The 16,432-nt window shown below is 58.1% G+C and overlaps 1 protein-coding gene across 2 annotated transcripts; it reads left to right on the top strand.

The window, feature by feature from the left end:
- Positions 1-6,230: 6,230 nt before the first annotated feature.
- Positions 6,231-16,211, top strand: TUBB (tubulin beta class I). Of its 2 annotated transcripts, XM_073311335.2 has the most exons (4): positions 6,231-6,500; positions 11,554-11,662; positions 12,203-12,313; positions 12,939-16,211. In XM_073311335.2, exons 1-4 carry the CDS (start codon positions 6,444-6,446, stop codon positions 13,994-13,996), a joined length of 1,335 nt encoding a protein of 444 aa, XP_073167436.1. In that variant the 5' UTR covers positions 6,231-6,443; the 3' UTR covers positions 13,997-16,211. The 2 variants fall into 2 exon arrangements, with proteins under 2 accessions (XP_073167436.1, XP_073167437.1); XM_073311336.2 differs by lacking the exons at positions 6,231-6,500; positions 11,554-11,662; positions 12,203-12,313 and adding an exon at positions 12,477-12,480 and having other exon boundaries at positions 12,937-16,211.
- The last annotated feature ends 221 nt before the right edge of the window (positions 16,212-16,432 follow it).

Raw genomic sequence — 16,432 nt, 5'->3', positions numbered from 1 at the left:
CTTCATTATTTACTTTCCCCACACCAGTCAGGATTTTATAGACCTCTATCATATTCCCCCTTAGTCATCTCTTTTCCAAGCTGAAAAGTCCCAGTCTTATTAATCTGTCCTGATATGGAAGCTGTTCCATACACCTACTCACTTTTGTTGCCCTTTTCTGAACCTTTTCCAGTTCTAATATATCTTTTTTGAGATGGGGCGACCACATCTGCACACAGTATTCAAGATGTGGGCATACCATGGATTTCTATAAGTATGTATATGGATGGATGGATGGATAGAGGGGGTGTATGGGGATGGATGGATGGATAGATGGACAGATAGAGAGTGTGTATAGGGATGGATGGATAGAGAGGGTGTATGGGGATGGGTGGATGGATGGATAGAGAGGGTGTATGGGGATGGGTGGAGGGATGGATAGAGAGGGTGTATGGGGATGGGTGGAGGGATGGATAGAGGAACCCAGGTGTCCTGATGGTTTCCATGCCTGTCGTTATGGCGTTTCCAGCCAGTCGCAGCATCTCCAGGGTGGGAACCCGTTCTGGAAAAACACCCAACACTGTCCCTGCCAAGACGGAAAGGCGCAGACAGGTTGCAGTCCCGCCACCTCACCACTAGATGTCAGGCCCAACCCTGTCTCAGCTGACGCCTGATGCCTGCTCTGAGCTGGATCCAAGCCTGTGCACAAGCCGATTGCTTCAAGGGATGGGACACGGGACCTTTCCCGTCTAGGGGGCGTTGGTTCTGATCCAGTCCCAGGGCAGGCGATTGGCTGGCTCTGGGGTGACCCGACTCCTGTGACATGCAGAGAGGCCTGTGGGATGCCTAGCTGGGAGCAAGACACACCAGCCAGGCAGCGAGAGAGAGAATTCTTGGGGCCGGCTCAGAGCGCTGGGTCACACCATCCAGTGTCCCGTCTCCAGCCGTGGCTGATCGCTGACGCTTGGGACAGGCCTCGTGGTCTCACCACGTTCAGTGGTGCAGTGAGACGCAGAGGAGGAAGAAAACTCCAAAGAGGATACATCTGGCCAGCTGAGCAACAGGGGAAAACCTATTCCTTCCTGACCCCAAGTGGCGGAAGCCACGAAGCATGAGATTGGATTTTACATGTTGTCTTCATGCAGAGCTGCAAGGGCCAGGCCCATGCTGCGCACAGTACTGGTGATTCTCTTCTCCCCGAGGCCCCTGAAGGATGGGGACAGACAAGGAGATTTGTAGATTCACACCTGCTAGGACCAGAACGGCCTGCCACAACCATCCTGCTCACTTGCATGCATGCAGGCCAGCGAATTTCTCCCAGCAGCTGTATCTCGGGCAGAGATCTAACCACGTACGAATGACTCCCAGCCATGGGGCACGCACCACCACCCCGGCACGCTGGTCCAATGTTGCATCGCCCTTCAGAGTTAGGAAAACACCTCTGATTTCAAGGTTGAATTTGTCCAGCCTAAACTTCCAGCTGTCGGATCTTGTGAGGCCTTGGTCAGCGAGGTTGAAAATCTCCCGTCTAGGATCCAGCCGCCTTTGAACCTTATCTTCGTTCAGCTGAATAGACCGAGCTCCTTAAAGCTTCTTACCCTGCCCCTGGCTCATTTCTGGGGCCGTCCTAGGAGCTCGCGCTGGTATTTCCACCTCTCCTTGAACGCTGGACGTCGGAGCAGGACACAGTGTTCTAGCAGCAGTCGCACCAATGCTGTGTAAAGAGTTTCCCATCGGTGGAGCCTGGGCTGCCCCTGGGCCAGTGACTCGGGCAGCTTCTGCCAATCCACACACAGGCCCTGTTCAGTGGGTTAAGATCCTATCACTGCATGTGGTTAGGGGGTGGGGGTGGGGGGAGTCTGGGAGCCAGGACTCCTGGGTTCTCTCCAAAAACAACGAGAAGTCCTTGTGGCACCTTAGAGACTAACACATTTATTTGGGCATAAGCTTTCGTGAGCTAGAACCCACTTCATCAGATGCATGGAGTGGAAAATACAGGAGCAGGTATAAATACATGAAAGGATGGGAGTTACCTTACCAAGTGTGAGGTCAGTCTAAGGAGACCATTCAATTAACAGCAGGATCCCAAGGGAGGGAGAATAACTTTTGAAGTGGTAATGAGAGTGGCCCATTTCAGACAGGCTTCAGAGTAACAGCCGTGTTAGTCTGTATCGCAGAAAGAAAAGGAGTACTTGTGGCACCTTAGAGACTAACTAATTTATTTGAGCATAAGCTTTCATGAGCTACAGCTCACTTCATCGGCTGCATACTGTGGAAAGTGTAGAAGATCTTTTTATACACACAAAGCATGAAAAAATACCTCCCCCCCACCCCACTCTCCTGCTGGTAATAGCTTATCTAAAGTGATCACTCTCCTTACAATGTGTATGATAATCAAGTTGGGCCATTTCCAGTTGACAAGAAGGTGTGAGTAACAGTAGGGGGAAATTAGGTTTAGGTTTTGTAATGACCCAACCACTCCCACTCTTTATTCAGGCCTAATCTGATGGTGTCCAGTTTGCAAATTAATCCCAGTTCGGCAGTTTCACGTTGGAGTCTGTTTTTGAAGTTTTTTTGTTGAAGAATTGCCACTTTTAGGTCTGTTATTGAGTGACCAGGGAGATTGAAGTGTTCTCCGACTGGTTTTTGAATGTTATGATTCCTGATGTCAGATTTGTGTCCATTTATTCTTTTGCATAGAGACTGTCCAGTTTGACCAATGTACATGGCAGAGGGGCATTGCTGGCACATGATGGCATATATCACATTGGTAGATGTGCAGGGGAACCAGCCCCTGATGGTGTGGCTGATGTGGTTAGGTCCTGTGATGGTGTCCCTTGAATAGATATGTGGACAGAGTTGGCACCGGGGTTTGTTGCAGAGTTTGGTTCCTGGGTTGGTGTTTTTGCTGTGTGGTGTGTGGTTGCTGGTGAGTATTTGCTTCAGGTTGGGGGGCTGTCTGTAGGCAAGGACTGGCCTGTCTCCCAAGGTCTGTGAGAGTGAGGGATCGTCCTTCAGGGTAGGTTGTAGATCCTTGATGACGCGTTGGAGAGGTTTGAGTTGGGGGCTGTAGTGGGGTTCTGTTACTGAGGACCCTCGCTAGACTGCGTGTCTACGTAGCGCAGATTCGCATTTAGCGCGGTCGCGGCCATGGATCCCAAATTTAACTACTTGAATTGCATTCATTTTAACGCGGTCCCCACTATAACGTGGTTCCCGCGTTAACGCAGTGCCACGCACGGATCCCAAATCCCGCGTTCTACTGGGGAGGGGTCTGGTGTACTTTCTTTGTTGGGCCTGTCTTGTAGTAGGTGACTTCTGGGTACCCTTCTGGCTCTGTCAATCTGTTTCTTCACTTCCCCAGGTGGGTATTGTAGTTTTAAGAACGCTTGATAGAGATCCTGGGTGTTTGTCTCTGTCTGAGGGACTGGAGTAAATGCAGTTGTATCTTAGGGCTTGGCTGCAGACAATGGATCGTGTGGTGTGGTCTGGATGAAAACTGGAGGCATGTAGGTAGGCATAGTGGTGAGTAGGTTTCCGGTATAGGGTGGTGTTTATGTGACCATCGCTTATGAGCACCGTAGTGTCCAGGAAGTGGATCTCTTGTGTGGACTGGTCCAGGCTGAGGTTGGTGGTGGGATGGAAATTGTTGAAATCATGGTGGAATTCCTCAAGGGCTTCTTTTCCATGGGTCCAGATGATGAAGATGTCAGCAGTGTGGCGCAAGTAGAGTAGGGGCGTTAGGGGACGAGAGCTGAGGAAGCGTTGTTCTAAATCAGCCATAAAAATGTTGGCATACTGTGGGGCCATGCGGGTACCCATAGCAGTGCCGCTGATCTGAAGGTATACATTGTCCCCAAATGTGAAATAGTTCTGGGTAAGGACAAAGTCACAAAGTTCAGCCACCAGGTTTGCCGTGACATTATCGGGGATACTGTTCCTGACGAGAGCCAGGACTCCTGGGTTCTATCCCTGGCTCGGGGAGGGAAGTTGGTGTCTCCTCCATTTCTTTCTCCTCCACTCCCTGCAGCTCCCAGATTCCCAGGGTTTGAACTCTGAGGTCATAGGCCAGTGGGCTGCCCGCTCCCCATGGCCAGGTCCTCCCCTGCCCTTCCCGGCCAGGTAATCCCAGCAGGGATCCTGGCTGGAGCAGAGGTGCCCAGCTGTAGGTGAGGATTTTCTCAGCCCTTCGTCACGGGTTTGGGGCAGGGGATGAAGAGGGGGAAGAAAGTAGCAGCTCAGCACACTGCTGAGGGAGGGGGCAATGCAGCCACTGCTGGGGGCCTCCGTGTCCTGCTGGGAGCTGGGGCAGGTACACCCTTGACAAGGTTACTGCAGCATTAGGCAGGGTGTTGCTTCTAGGGGGCGCCAGCTCCAGGACAGGGACTGGCTGGCTCAGGAAATGGGACCTTTCTCCTTTAGGGGGTGCCACTCCTCTCTGGACCCCAGTCCCCTCCCCGAGCTGGGGACAGACCCCAGGAGTCCTGGTTCCCAGCCCCCTGCTCTAACCACTAGCCCGCCCTCCCCTCCCAGAGCTGGGGACAGAACCCAGGAGCAGCCCTGGATTCACCACCCTGCATTCGATGCATTTGCACAGGGCCAGTGTCTCAACGCCACATCAAGGCTGGGGGCATGGGGCGGCCAGTACCCGCCTCCCACTGTACCTGCCGCAGGCTGCTACTCGCTCAAAGCCCCATCCTCGCTCGGCAGGGCTGTGCCCGGAGCAGCCCGCAGCTTTGCCCCAGCTGCGTGGTCGCAGCACCACCCACATCGGGCCCGGCCGCCCCTCTGCCCAGGCAGCATGCAGCGAGTGGTCCCTGGCAGCGCATCTCGGATCTGCCCTGGCCCCCCTCCCGTCTGGACCTGCTGCAAGGGGACCTTGTCCCTGAGTGCGGGGGAGTCCACCAAGAACTTGCCTCCGGGCGACCCCCGCATGAGCTCTGGGTGTGGGAGGGAGAGGGACTGAGGGAGACCCTGGGTCCAGGGAGGGACAAGCAGGGACTGGAAGAGGGTGCCTGCCAGGTGGGGGGCAGGGACTGGAATTTGTCCCTCTGTCCCCATCCCCTCCCAAGAATTGGTGCAAATGGGGCTGCGTCCTCACCTGAAATGGTGCTGGGGAGCGGGGTGGACCCATCGTCACACAAGGAGGCTGGCCAGCCGGGCAGGGTAAGGTAAGGAGTGGGGTGGGGGAGACGGGATAATAGGGGGCTTGGGGCTCCCGCAAGGGCAGAGGATCCTGGGAAGGGGAGGGGGTAATGGGCTGGGGAGGGGGGGTTGGCAGTGGCACAGCGGGGGGGTGTGTGTGTCAATTTCCATAGCGCACAGGGCCCAAGAACTGGCCCAGCGCCCCTCCGCTCTAACCACCAGACCCCGCTTCCCTCCCAGAGCTGGGCAGAGAACCCAGGAGTCCTGGCTCCCAGCCCCCCCCCCCCCACTACCCCACTAGAGAGGCAAGAACGGTGGTTCCAAGCCCCCCGCCAGGGGATGCGCCCTCAAGGCTGCTCCATGGGGCAGGCAGGATGAGACCAGACGGGCGCCTGCCCAGGACCCTGGCTAAGGCAGCCATGGCCTCCAGCCAGCGAGGAGACAAGGGTGGGCCCCGGGCGGCCGGCTCAGCCAGTCTGTCCCTGTTCCTCCTCCCGCCCCATTCGCTCTCCTCGCGCTCTCCTCTTCATTGTCCTTTTTTTGTCCTCTTTTTTCTTTGCTCAGTCTTTCTTTCTTTCTTTCTTTCTTTCTTTCTTTCTTTCTTTCTTTCTTTCTGCTTGGTTTTCCCTCCTCTCGTTTTACATTCATTCATTCATTCTTTCCCCCTTTCTTTTTCATCTTTCCGTGTGCTCTCTTTTTCATTCATTCTTTTCCCCCTTTATCTTTCTTTCTTTCTTATGCATTCAGTCCTTTCCCTTCCTCTCTCTCTTTCCTTCCTTCTTCCCTTTTGCTCCCATTCCTTCTTTCCTTGGCCTTTCCCTCTGGTCTCCCCGCCCTCCCTCCCTGTGCGTGCTTTCTCGGGCTTTGCGGGGCACCCCATGCCGTGTAGACGTGGGCGGCGGTGGGGGGAAGACAGCATTAGGCCTGCCTCCCAGCCTGGTTCTCCCTCTTCCCCCGTCACACCCAGTTTAGCCGCAATCCCACTTAAAAACCTGTACAACAAAAGGAGACTACAACTCCCAGCGCCCCTTGCGCCCGGGACGACACCCTGCGGCCCCCCTCCCCCCCACCGCCTCTACGTGTCCGCGGCTCCGCTGTCCAATAGGCTCCGCGCGCGTGATCCCAGCGGGCCAATCAGCGGGCTGGCCGCCCTCCAGCTTATAAAAGCTTTGTCTATATCAGCCCCAGCCCCTCTCGCTCTCGCTTTTTCGGCCGCTTGGAACGTTCCCTCCCGGCGCGTTCGGCGGAGAGAACCTTGAGCTCCCCAGCGTTCTATTCTTCCAAGGGCGCCGGATCAGGCTAGACCAAAGGGAGGCAAGATGAGGGAAATCGTCCACATCCAGGCTGGCCAGTGCGGCAACCAGATCGGTGCCAAGGTGAGTGAGGAGCCTCGTGTGCTTCCAAACGAATGGAGCGTCACGAGCAAAGGGGGGGACGGGACGATCCCAGCATATTGTGTGGGGGGTGTTAAGGAGGAAAAGGGTTTAAAATCCTGGATCTCCTGAAGGAGGAAACAGTGCCTCCACCCCGGATTTTTTGGGGCGGCGGTGGGAGGGGCAGCAGCTATTGCTCTTGCAGGGCGCGTTTGGGGGAGGCGGCTCGATTTTGGCAATTGAAATCGAGGCGGGGTGGTGTGAGCATTTTCGGGGAGGGGGAAGAGGATCGGAGTCGTTTATAAACCGGTCTCGATTTTTTTCCATCCGATTTTTTTTTTAATCCGGATTTAAAACCGTTGCGCCGTTTTGAATTTACCCCTCCCCTCCGATTTTTATTTTTTTTTTTAAACCCGGGACTTTAGACTCCGGATTCCAGCCAGTCCCGGCATTAGAAAGGGGATTTGCAGTTAACGGGATTAGTCGGCGCAGCAGATGACTCAGACCCAGGGGAGCTTGGGGGGGGGGGGTTGCAGAGGGGAATGGGGGGGCAGGCAGGAAACTTCCCCCGCCCGCTACGCGCTTTCCAGCGGTTTTAGCGCCAAACCCAACCCGCCTGCTGCTGGGGGGGCGTGTCCGGCGCTGCAAGGATTTGGCTTTGGTCTCGCTCGGGAGCGGGGCCGGATTCCCCTGGCAGAGCCCCCCCCCCGGTCTGGCTGCGGATTAATCTAGTGTCTCTCCCCCCGCCCGCCTGTCTGCTGCTGGTTAATTTCACGTCCTCTTTCTCTGCTGGTTAGTTCAACCCCGCCCTTTGATCTCCATTGTCTGCCGCCAGGGGCGAGAGATAGGGAGGGAAATGGCCCCTCTCACCCCAACTGCTATGTTGGGGGGGGGGGAAATATGAACGCCCCCTCCAGCTCTTGAGATAGCGGCAAAATCACCCCCCCCATTTCTCTTCCGTTAATCAGTGGAAGGGGGTATTGTTCTCCGGTGTTAGGGGCGTTGCCTTATATAGGCAATATCTCTTCCCCCCCCCCCCCCAATTCTTCTCACTTGCTCTCTGGGGTCACCCTACCCTGCCCAGTGTGTAATAACCCCCCGCCCTTGCCCCCCTGCTTGCTAGATCCGGAGTGAGGCCACTTTCCTCTCCTGGACCCCCTTGGAAACCTTCCGTTACAGTGTTGCAGTGGGGGGGGGGGAGAGTTACCTTAAAATGTTGCAGTGTGTGTGGGGGGGGAATCTTGTTTCAGTTGCAAATAAAGAATGTTACTTCTGGCGCCAAACCGCCCCTCCCCCCCTTCTCCTCCTTTCCCCTCCCCACCCACCATCTTCCCCACCTCTTTGTCTGCCGGCCCCACATGGCTGACTGCAAGGCTGGCTTGATCCCCCCCCCCCCCCCCCTGGACTAGAGCTGTCCCTGCCCAGGGGTGCCTGATCCCTTCCCGTCGGCCCCCCGCCCCCCCCCGGAGGCCAGTGGGATCTCCAGTTTAAGCTGAGACACACGCCACATCCTTTGTGCCCCGTAATGGCCGCCCTTGCACAGCTGGGGGGAGGGAAGGCGGGGGGGGGGCGGTTTCCAGGCGGCTGCTAGACACTGAGGGACTTTCTGTGCCTAAAGAAGGGCCTGTTTGCAGTTGGATGGCTGCAAAATCCCCCCCCCCCCCCCCGCCCCCAAGCAGTTGGCTGGCTCTGGCCCTGGGTTTCTCCACCTGGTGGGGTGGACAAAGAGACTTTCTTTGAGCCAGTGCAGAACCAGGAGCATCCCTGCTCAATGGACCCACCAGGCCCTGAGTTTTTATTTTTACGGCGGGGGATGTTAACCCCCCTGCATCACGCACCTCATCCGCCGCCCCCCCCCCAGCCTCACCTCTGCCTGACCGGGTTTGCCAGGCGGGCTTAATTCTGCGCTAGGCGTGGCTGGCAAATGAGGGGTGCTGACCCCACAGCCAGGCGATATCGCAGGGGTGCGCTGTGGGAGGGCTGCCGATCAATCCCCCTCTGCCTGGATCCCCATAACGGAGATCCAGTCCGCCCCCCCTCTCGCGCACGCTTTAAAACTGGCCTCTCTGCCAGGCCAGGGTGGGTGCGGCTCTAATAAGAAAGACCCAGCCCAGCAAATTCTTGCAGCGAGACCCAGACCTGGCTGCAAATGGCTGCTCTGTCAGAAGATCATGACCCCCCCCAAAAAAATCTGTGGAGGCCCTGCCGGGCCAGGAATGTTTGGGGGAAATCTAAAGCAGGTTTTTCTGCCCCCCCCCCCCCCAAAGAGCCTTCCTGGCTCCTGTTAGAGCCGTTCAGGTTATCCATCTGGAATCACTCTGCATTTGCACCAGGGTCCCTGAAATCAGAATCCAGCCCTGAATCCGCTGACTCAGGGTCTGGCTACACTGATCGTTAAAGCCGGCCTCTGCCGCAGGGCCCAAGCCCCCCTGCTGTCCACACGCAAATCAGCCTGACCCGCGTCAGCAAGCGCTCACAGCCTGGGTCCTAGGACCCCGCTGGGGGCAGCTCAGAGCCCCCGTCCTGCTGTGGCTCTGGTCCAGGTCATGTCTTTTTGCTGTGTGGACGCAGTCCAAGCCACAACCCCGGGTCAGGTTTGTGCAGTGTGGACGCGTTAGCACGCCTATGAGCCCCCAGCCATGGAAAGCCCAGGTTTCCCATGCAGTGAGGTTGCTGAAGCACAACCGAGTCCACAAGCCTGGGGTCCCACAGCCCTGGGTTTACAATGCAGTGTAGACGCAACCTCAGTGACCCTGGTGTAAATCCAGATCCACTCCAGATTGACACCAGAGTTGCTGCGATCAGTGCAATTGGCTGCCACCTTCCTCACTGATCCGGGCTGGGGCTGGGGGTGGATTTCCTGGTGCAGTGACCCGTGCTGCCAGAAATGCCAGGGATGTTGAAGGGGTCGGCTGGGCTGCCCTTGTGTTGTGGGGGGGGTGGTGTCCTGGTGGTGGGGGCTGGGGTGGAAACCAGAGATGTGTTCTCCGTGACAGATGCCCTGACACTGCTTTGTCCCAGGCAGGCTTGGAGGTGGGAGCAGGCTTGACTGGGGACAGCAGACAGTGACCCCCCCCCCCACCCCAGTGGATTGATTTCACTGGTAGCCTGTTCAAACAGTCCCTGTCCTTGAGCCCAGGGGGCTGGGTCGGCCCACACCCTGCTGGGGCTGAACACGGCTGGGATGATCTGTTAATGGCCAGCCAGGCCCCACACCCTGGTTTGCAATGTCCAAAGGCTCCTTTCAAAGCAGCTGGCTAAGAGGTGACTTAACTGACCAGCCGGCCTGGCTCCCAGCGCCCCCCCCCCCCGGCCCCCACTCCCCTCCCAGAGCCGGGGAGAGAACCCAGGAGTCCTGGCTCCCAGCCCCCGGTGCTCTAACCCGCTAGCCCCCACTCCCCTCCCAGAGCCAGGGAGAGAACCCAGGAGTACTGGCTCCCAGCCCCCCTGCTGTAACCGGCTAGCCTCCACTCCCCTGTCAGAGCCGGGGATAGAACCCAGGCGTCCTGGCTCTCAGCCCCCCCTGCTCTAACCTGCTAGCCCCCACTCCCCTGTCAGAGCCGGGGAGAGAACCCAGGAGTCCTGGCTCCCAGCCCCCCCGCTGTAACCGGCTAGCCCCCACTCGCCTGTCAGAGCCGGGGATAGAACCCAGGCGTCCTGGCTCTCAGCCCACCCCTGCTCTAACCTGCTAGCCCCCACTCCCCTCCCAGAGATGGGGAGAGAACCCAGGAGTCCTGGCTCCCAGCCCCCCTGCTGTAACCAGCTAGCCCCGCTCCCCGAGCCGGCGGCTGAGAAGTGGCTGATCAGCTCTGAAGCCGCCAGCCCGCAGCAAGCGGGGGCGGGGAATCGGCTCGTAGGCTCAGCCGGGCGCCATCTGCTCTTTGCTCGGCTCAGAAGCGGGAAGCTGGATTTGCATCAGGGCTGGGGGAGGGGCGTGCAATGGGGCACAGCTCAGTGGGGGGGGGGGGCACCACCAATCCCAGCGCTCCCACCAGCGCTCTGCCGTCCCTGCCCTGGCTGATTGCCGCAGGGCTCCGGGGCAGGCCCACGGCCAGGGAGCGCTTCGGGCGGCAGAGGAAATCTGAAACAGCAGCAATGGTTCCCTGCCGGGCTGGGTTTGGCCATCGCATCCCGGCGGGGCAGGGCTGTGGCCGCTGGTGCTTAGCCCAGGGCTTGGCGGGGGGGCACGTTGGCTCAGGCGTCACTTCCCTGGAGCTGGGCCTGAGGGGGTGAGTGCCCGGCCCACCCTCCCTGGCAAGGCAGAGCAGAGCCCCGCGGGAGCCCGAGACCCCAGCCAAGTGTGGGGAGGGACAGGGATGCCCCGATGGGGGTGGGGCGAGAGGGCTCTGTCCTGGGGGGGGGGGGGGGGGGAGGGTGATGCACTCCAGTGGGCTGGAGATGTGATGCCAGAGGGGCCTCCTCTCTCGCCCCCCGCCCCCCACCTTCCGTGTCCCAGCCTCCCCAGCGCTGGGGACGTCTGAGCCCCAGAGATCTGTCTGGGGCAGGATTAGCTTTGCAGGGGGCGGACTTACCCTGATCCCCGCTCCCATGCTCGACCATCACTTCTCACCCCAACCTAGGGATGGGCATGGAGGGGGGAGGGGACCTCATAACACCCCCGCCAGGGGGTCTGAGCAGCACCTCAAACTTCCATGGGGTCCCTCTGCCACTAGGGGGCAGTCTTGCCGGTGTGGTGTGTTGCTGCCCCCACACAGCCGGCAGGGGGTGGGGGGGCGATGTGCAGTCCTAGGGGAAGCCCCTCTTTCTGGACCAGGCTGTGATCACCTGTTAGGGGCACTGCTGGCTCTGGCTGGCTGCGCATGGTGGGCGTGGCACCATCATGTGCCCTTTGTATGCCGGGGGAGGGGGAGAGCTAATGGGGACATGCCGGGGGGGGGCTCAGATGTGGGGTAACCTCCCTTGGGCTGGCAGCTGCAGGACTAGCTGAGATCCCCCCCAGAGAAGAGCCGTGTCCCCTCGCGGCAGGGGTGGCTGGTACAGGGATGGGGGGGAGGCAGCTGTCCCAATGACCCCCCCTCCCTGCTGTCTCCCCTAGTTCTGGGAGGTGATCAGTGACGAGCACGGCATCGACCCCACCGGCACCTACCACGGGGACAGCGACCTGCAGCTCGACCGCATCAGCGTCTATTACAACGAGGCCACAGGTACTGCTGGGGGGGTGGGAGTCCCCTCCACAAACACCCATGGTTTGGTATGTGGAGATTGGGGTGGTCTGAGATTGTTCCCCCCCCCCATATATATATATATATATAATATATATATATATATACACACACACATGGTTTGGCCTGGTTCCCCCCCCCCCACGTTCCCATGGTTTGAGCCAGTCCCCCTCCCCTATATGCAGGGAATAGGAGGGTCCAGGGATCCTTCCCCGTAAATACTCGTGGTTTGGTCCTGGTCCAGTCTGTTCCACTCCCCATGCCATGTGTGGGTTGGTCTGATCCTGGGCACCCCCATTCCGCATGCCCCAAAGGCTAGGCCCCCCCTTTCTTCCCACATGGCTGGGACCAAACCCTTTCAGTGCATTAGTGTCTCATGGCTGCGGGGATCCCTCTGCACCCATGGGTTTCAATCAACCCCGAACTCCTCTTCCTGGGTAACCCAGACCCCCTAAGACCATCCTGCTGCCTCTTGGTTTGGTTGACCCATCCCTGCCGAGACTCTTCTCGCTCCCCCTCTAGGTGGTAAATATGTCCCTCGCGCCATCTTGGTCGATTTGGAACCGGGCACCATGGACTCCGTCCGCTCCGGTCCCTTCGGCCAGATCTTCCGACCAGACAACTTCGTCTTCGGTAAGATTCCCATCGTCCCTCCGTGCGGTGTCTCTGCTGGGGCCCTGGGGTTGGCTGTGGGTGACTGAGAATTACCCAGTGGTTGACCCCCCTGATCTTGGCCCTCGTGTAGCAACAAGGGTGGGGTCGCTTCTGTGGTTCAAACTCGAGTTTCTAGGCTTCGTCTTCTCAACTGAGTCCAGATTGGGCCTAGTAGCAGCCTGCAGATAGTCCCCCTAAATTTTGGAGTCAACAATGTGTTATGGCTTTGAGATGGGCCTTGTCTGATCTGGTGGGCATGGGGCATGCATGGGGAGGGACCCAGCTGACTTCAGTTCACTGTCTGGAGCTAGGGGTGCGTCCCTCAGCCATGCCACGTTCCCAGAGCGGTGGCTTGCATTAGGTTCCCCTGGTCTAACAATTGGAGGCCACTTAGATGCCATGGTAACCAGGCATCTTCCCCCATCTGTGAGCCTAACCCAACTGAGGACCTGATGCTTCTCTTAGACCATTGGGGGAATTGGCACATGTCCCCCAGGGACTCCATTGGAGGTAATTCGGGGGCATGACTGGTCAAGGAGCGGCTGGTTCCCCAGTGCCTTTGCCCAATGCTTGTGGCTTCTTCCCCTCCACCCCACCCCTACAGGCCAGAGCGGAGCTGGTAACAACTGGGCCAAGGGGCACTACACGGAGGGGGCCGAGCTGGTGGACTCAGTGCTGGACGTGGTGAGGAAGGAGGCGGAGAGCTGCGACTGCCTGCAGGGCTTCCAGCTGACCCACTCGCTGGGCGGCGGCACCGGCTCGGGCATGGGCACGCTGCTGATCAGCAAGATCCGGGAGGAGTACCCCGACCGCATCATGAACACCTTCAGCGTGGTGCCGTCACCCAAGGTCTCGGACACGGTGGTGGAGCCCTACAACGCCACCCTGTCCGTCCACCAGCTGGTGGAGAACACGGACGAGACCTACTGCATCGACAACGAGGCCCTGTACGACATCTGCTTCCGCACCCTCAAGCTCACCACCCCCACCTACGGCGACCTCAACCACCTGGTCTCGGCCACCATGAGCGGCGTCACCACCTGCCTCCGTTTCCCCGGGCAGCTCAACGCCGACCTCCGCAAACTGGCCGTCAACATGGTGCCCTTCCCTCGCCTCCACTTCTTCATGCCTGGCTTTGCCCCCTTGACCAGCCGCGGCAGCCAGCAGTACCGGGCCTTGACCGTGCCGGAGCTGACCCAGCAGGTCTTCGACGCTAAGAACATGATGGCGGCCTGTGACCCCCGCCACGGGCGCTACCTGACGGTGGCGGCTGTCTTCCGCGGCCGCATGTCCATGAAGGAGGTGGACGAGCAGATGCTGAACGTGCAGAACAAGAACAGCAGCTACTTCGTGGAGTGGATCCCCAACAACGTCAAGACGGCCGTGTGCGACATCCCGCCCCGCGGGCTCAAGATGGCCGTCACTTTCATCGGCAACAGCACGGCCATCCAGGAGCTCTTCAAGCGCATCTCGGAGCAGTTCACCGCCATGTTCCGCCGCAAGGCTTTCCTCCACTGGTACACGGGCGAGGGCATGGACGAGATGGAGTTCACCGAGGCAGAGAGCAACATGAACGACTTGGTGTCCGAGTACCAGCAGTACCAGGATGCCACGGCCGAGGAGGAAGAGGACTTCGGGGAAGAGGCTGAAGAAGAAGCTTGAAGCTTCACCCGCCACCGTGATCGCGCCCGCACAAATTAATTCTTTTTAAAACAAAACCCCACATCGCATCATGTTCCAGTTTTCTTTCTCTCTCCCTTCTCAACTGTCTTCTCCATCCAGGTTCCTCCAGGGCTGAGCTTACTCTGGTTCCCTGATCTCCCATGTAAACATCACCTTGGGCATCAGAGCGAGAGATGCCACTTCTGCTGTCACTCTCCACCCCTCAGCTGTCTTCTCTTCTTCCCCAGCACTGATTTATTGTGAGGTTCTGTCTCCAATAAAAGTCAGATCCCCTTTCTCTGTAACTGTCTACATCCAATGGCATCTCCCCTCTGCTCTCTCAAAGAGGGAGTTTAAATTTTGGTGATTCTTCTCAGCCCATGCTCGTCTCACTGAGGGGTTCTTCAGGGATGGGAGAAGATGGAGCATGGGGATAACGGAGGGCTTGGTTGGGTTGTCTTAAGACCTGAAATGTAACCCAAGCGATGTGCAAAATTAAAGGTCCCAAAGCAGGGTTGATAGATTGTCCCTTCTTTGGCCCAGTGGCCTAGCAACCTGGAGCCAGGTCGTGAGAGAGACCTCTTTGCTGACTTCTTCCTGCTCTGGTCTTTATTGAAGGAGCTTCTCGCGTGTAGCTGCCATCCTGTAGGTAGTGTCAGGCAGGTGCCAAACTCTTCTAGCAAAACCAGTGGAGGTGGGAGCTGTGAAGTTGATTAGCAGGAACAAGATGGATCGGTTTGTGGGAGCCCACCACTGGAGAAGGTGGGGGATGTGAGGCTGGTCTGGACCCAAGGAAGTCTAGTTGGTTGCTTGTTAGACTGAACAGAAGGTAGGAAGAGGTGGCCCTGAACTGGTTAGACCTTGTAGGCAACTAAATAATACCAGAAGCAGAGCAGACCTAGCAGAAACATCTGGCCCTACTTCGGGGAAGGAGATTCAGTTTGCTTTTGCCGTTAGCAAGTTTCCCTGCTGCACCTTCCTCCTCGGGGACAATGAGCTCGTGGCTGAATGCAGTGGGACTTGGGGGAGGAGAGTCTACTGGAGGGGAGAAGGGATAGAACCCAGGAGTCCTGCCCTCCTGCTGTGGGAGGAGGACTCCAGGACCCCTGGGTTAGATTTATGGGTCTGCTACTGTGGTGAGAGCTGCTTGATCAAGGAACTCCTTCTCCCTCCTGGCTGGACGTGAGCATGTTTGCAAAGCTGTAGGAAATGCTGGAGCCCTGGCACAAACACCCCCCCCCCACCCCCCCCAAAAAAACCTGTCTCTGTACCACCCCGCTCAACGTGTCCCCACATTTCTGTGAAGGTCCCATCCACCAGCTGCGTGGATCTAAGTTCTGGAGCTGCCTGGCCCGCCCACACCCTCAAAGGGTGCATCCCTGGCTTCCCCTAGTCAATATGCTTTCTGTTGGGGGATCAGCCCCCTGCTTTTCCAGGCAGGGGCCTCCCTCCCCTTTTCATTTCCGTTCCTGCCCCTATGCTGAGGATTTGACCCACAGATTTTTTTGGGGGGGGGGGAAGGGGGAGGTGGTTCTCTTCCTTGTATCAATTTGGCTCCAGATCAGCGGACACCCCCCATACCCTCTACCTCCCCGGTGCCCTAGATAAGTCAACTGAGCCAGGCTCTCCAGGGATGAAAGGGCACAAGCCGCATGGGTCACGGAGCTGGTCTCTGCCATCTCAGCAGCCTTTGGGAAAAGGGTCAGGGCAGGCCACAGCCAGGGTGTTTCTTCCCCCCCAGGGTAGTTTCTCCCAGCAGAAAGGAAAATCTCCGCCCACGGGGCTCTCATTTCTTCTCCAGGTTGGGGGATGGTCCTGCTGGAGGCAAAGTTGGGGGGGCTGTAAACGTAGATTGTCTCCATGTTCTGTGGGGCTCAGTTGGCCCCCAAGGTCCTGCCGCCAGGGATCAGCCCGCAGCTCCTTCGAGACAACTCAGCCCTGGAGGAATTAAAGGGGAAGAGAGTTGGGGAGGGGGGACCCCCCCACTGCTGTGGGCTCCAGCTGGTAGGTGACTGCAGCTGGAGGTCCCACCCAGTGGGGCCCCCTCCACTCGGGCTCGCGCGGGCCTGTCTGGTTCTCATCAGCTCAGTCTCTTTTCTTTTTTTGCCCTCTCGCTCGCTCCATCTTTCTCTCGTTTTTTTTTTTAAACTGCTTTTTTTCATATTGAAAAGACGACGTTCTGCGAAAGAATAAACCAATTTTTTTTTAAATTTCCTGACTGTCTCCTGGCTCTGTGTGTGTGTCTGGGGGGGGGGGACACGACAGCAGTCTGAGTAGCCCCTACCCCCCAGCATGGTGGCTTCGGCTGTCAGCAAAACTTCCCCAAAGCGCAGCCCCTGCTCGATTCCTGATCCCACCACCCCCAGCTCCCCTGGGGTCCTTCCCTCCCCACAACGCCTGAGGTCTGCTGGTGCCCCCCACTCCCGACCTGCAGCC

This window comes from Lepidochelys kempii, chromosome 14 (assembly GCF_965140285.1).
Source record: "Lepidochelys kempii isolate rLepKem1 chromosome 14, rLepKem1.hap1, whole genome shotgun sequence".
Taxonomy (NCBI): domain Eukaryota; kingdom Metazoa; phylum Chordata; order Testudines; family Cheloniidae; genus Lepidochelys; species Lepidochelys kempii.
Note: the sequence above shows the minus strand (reverse complement) of the source record. Positions and strands in the feature narration are given on the sequence as shown.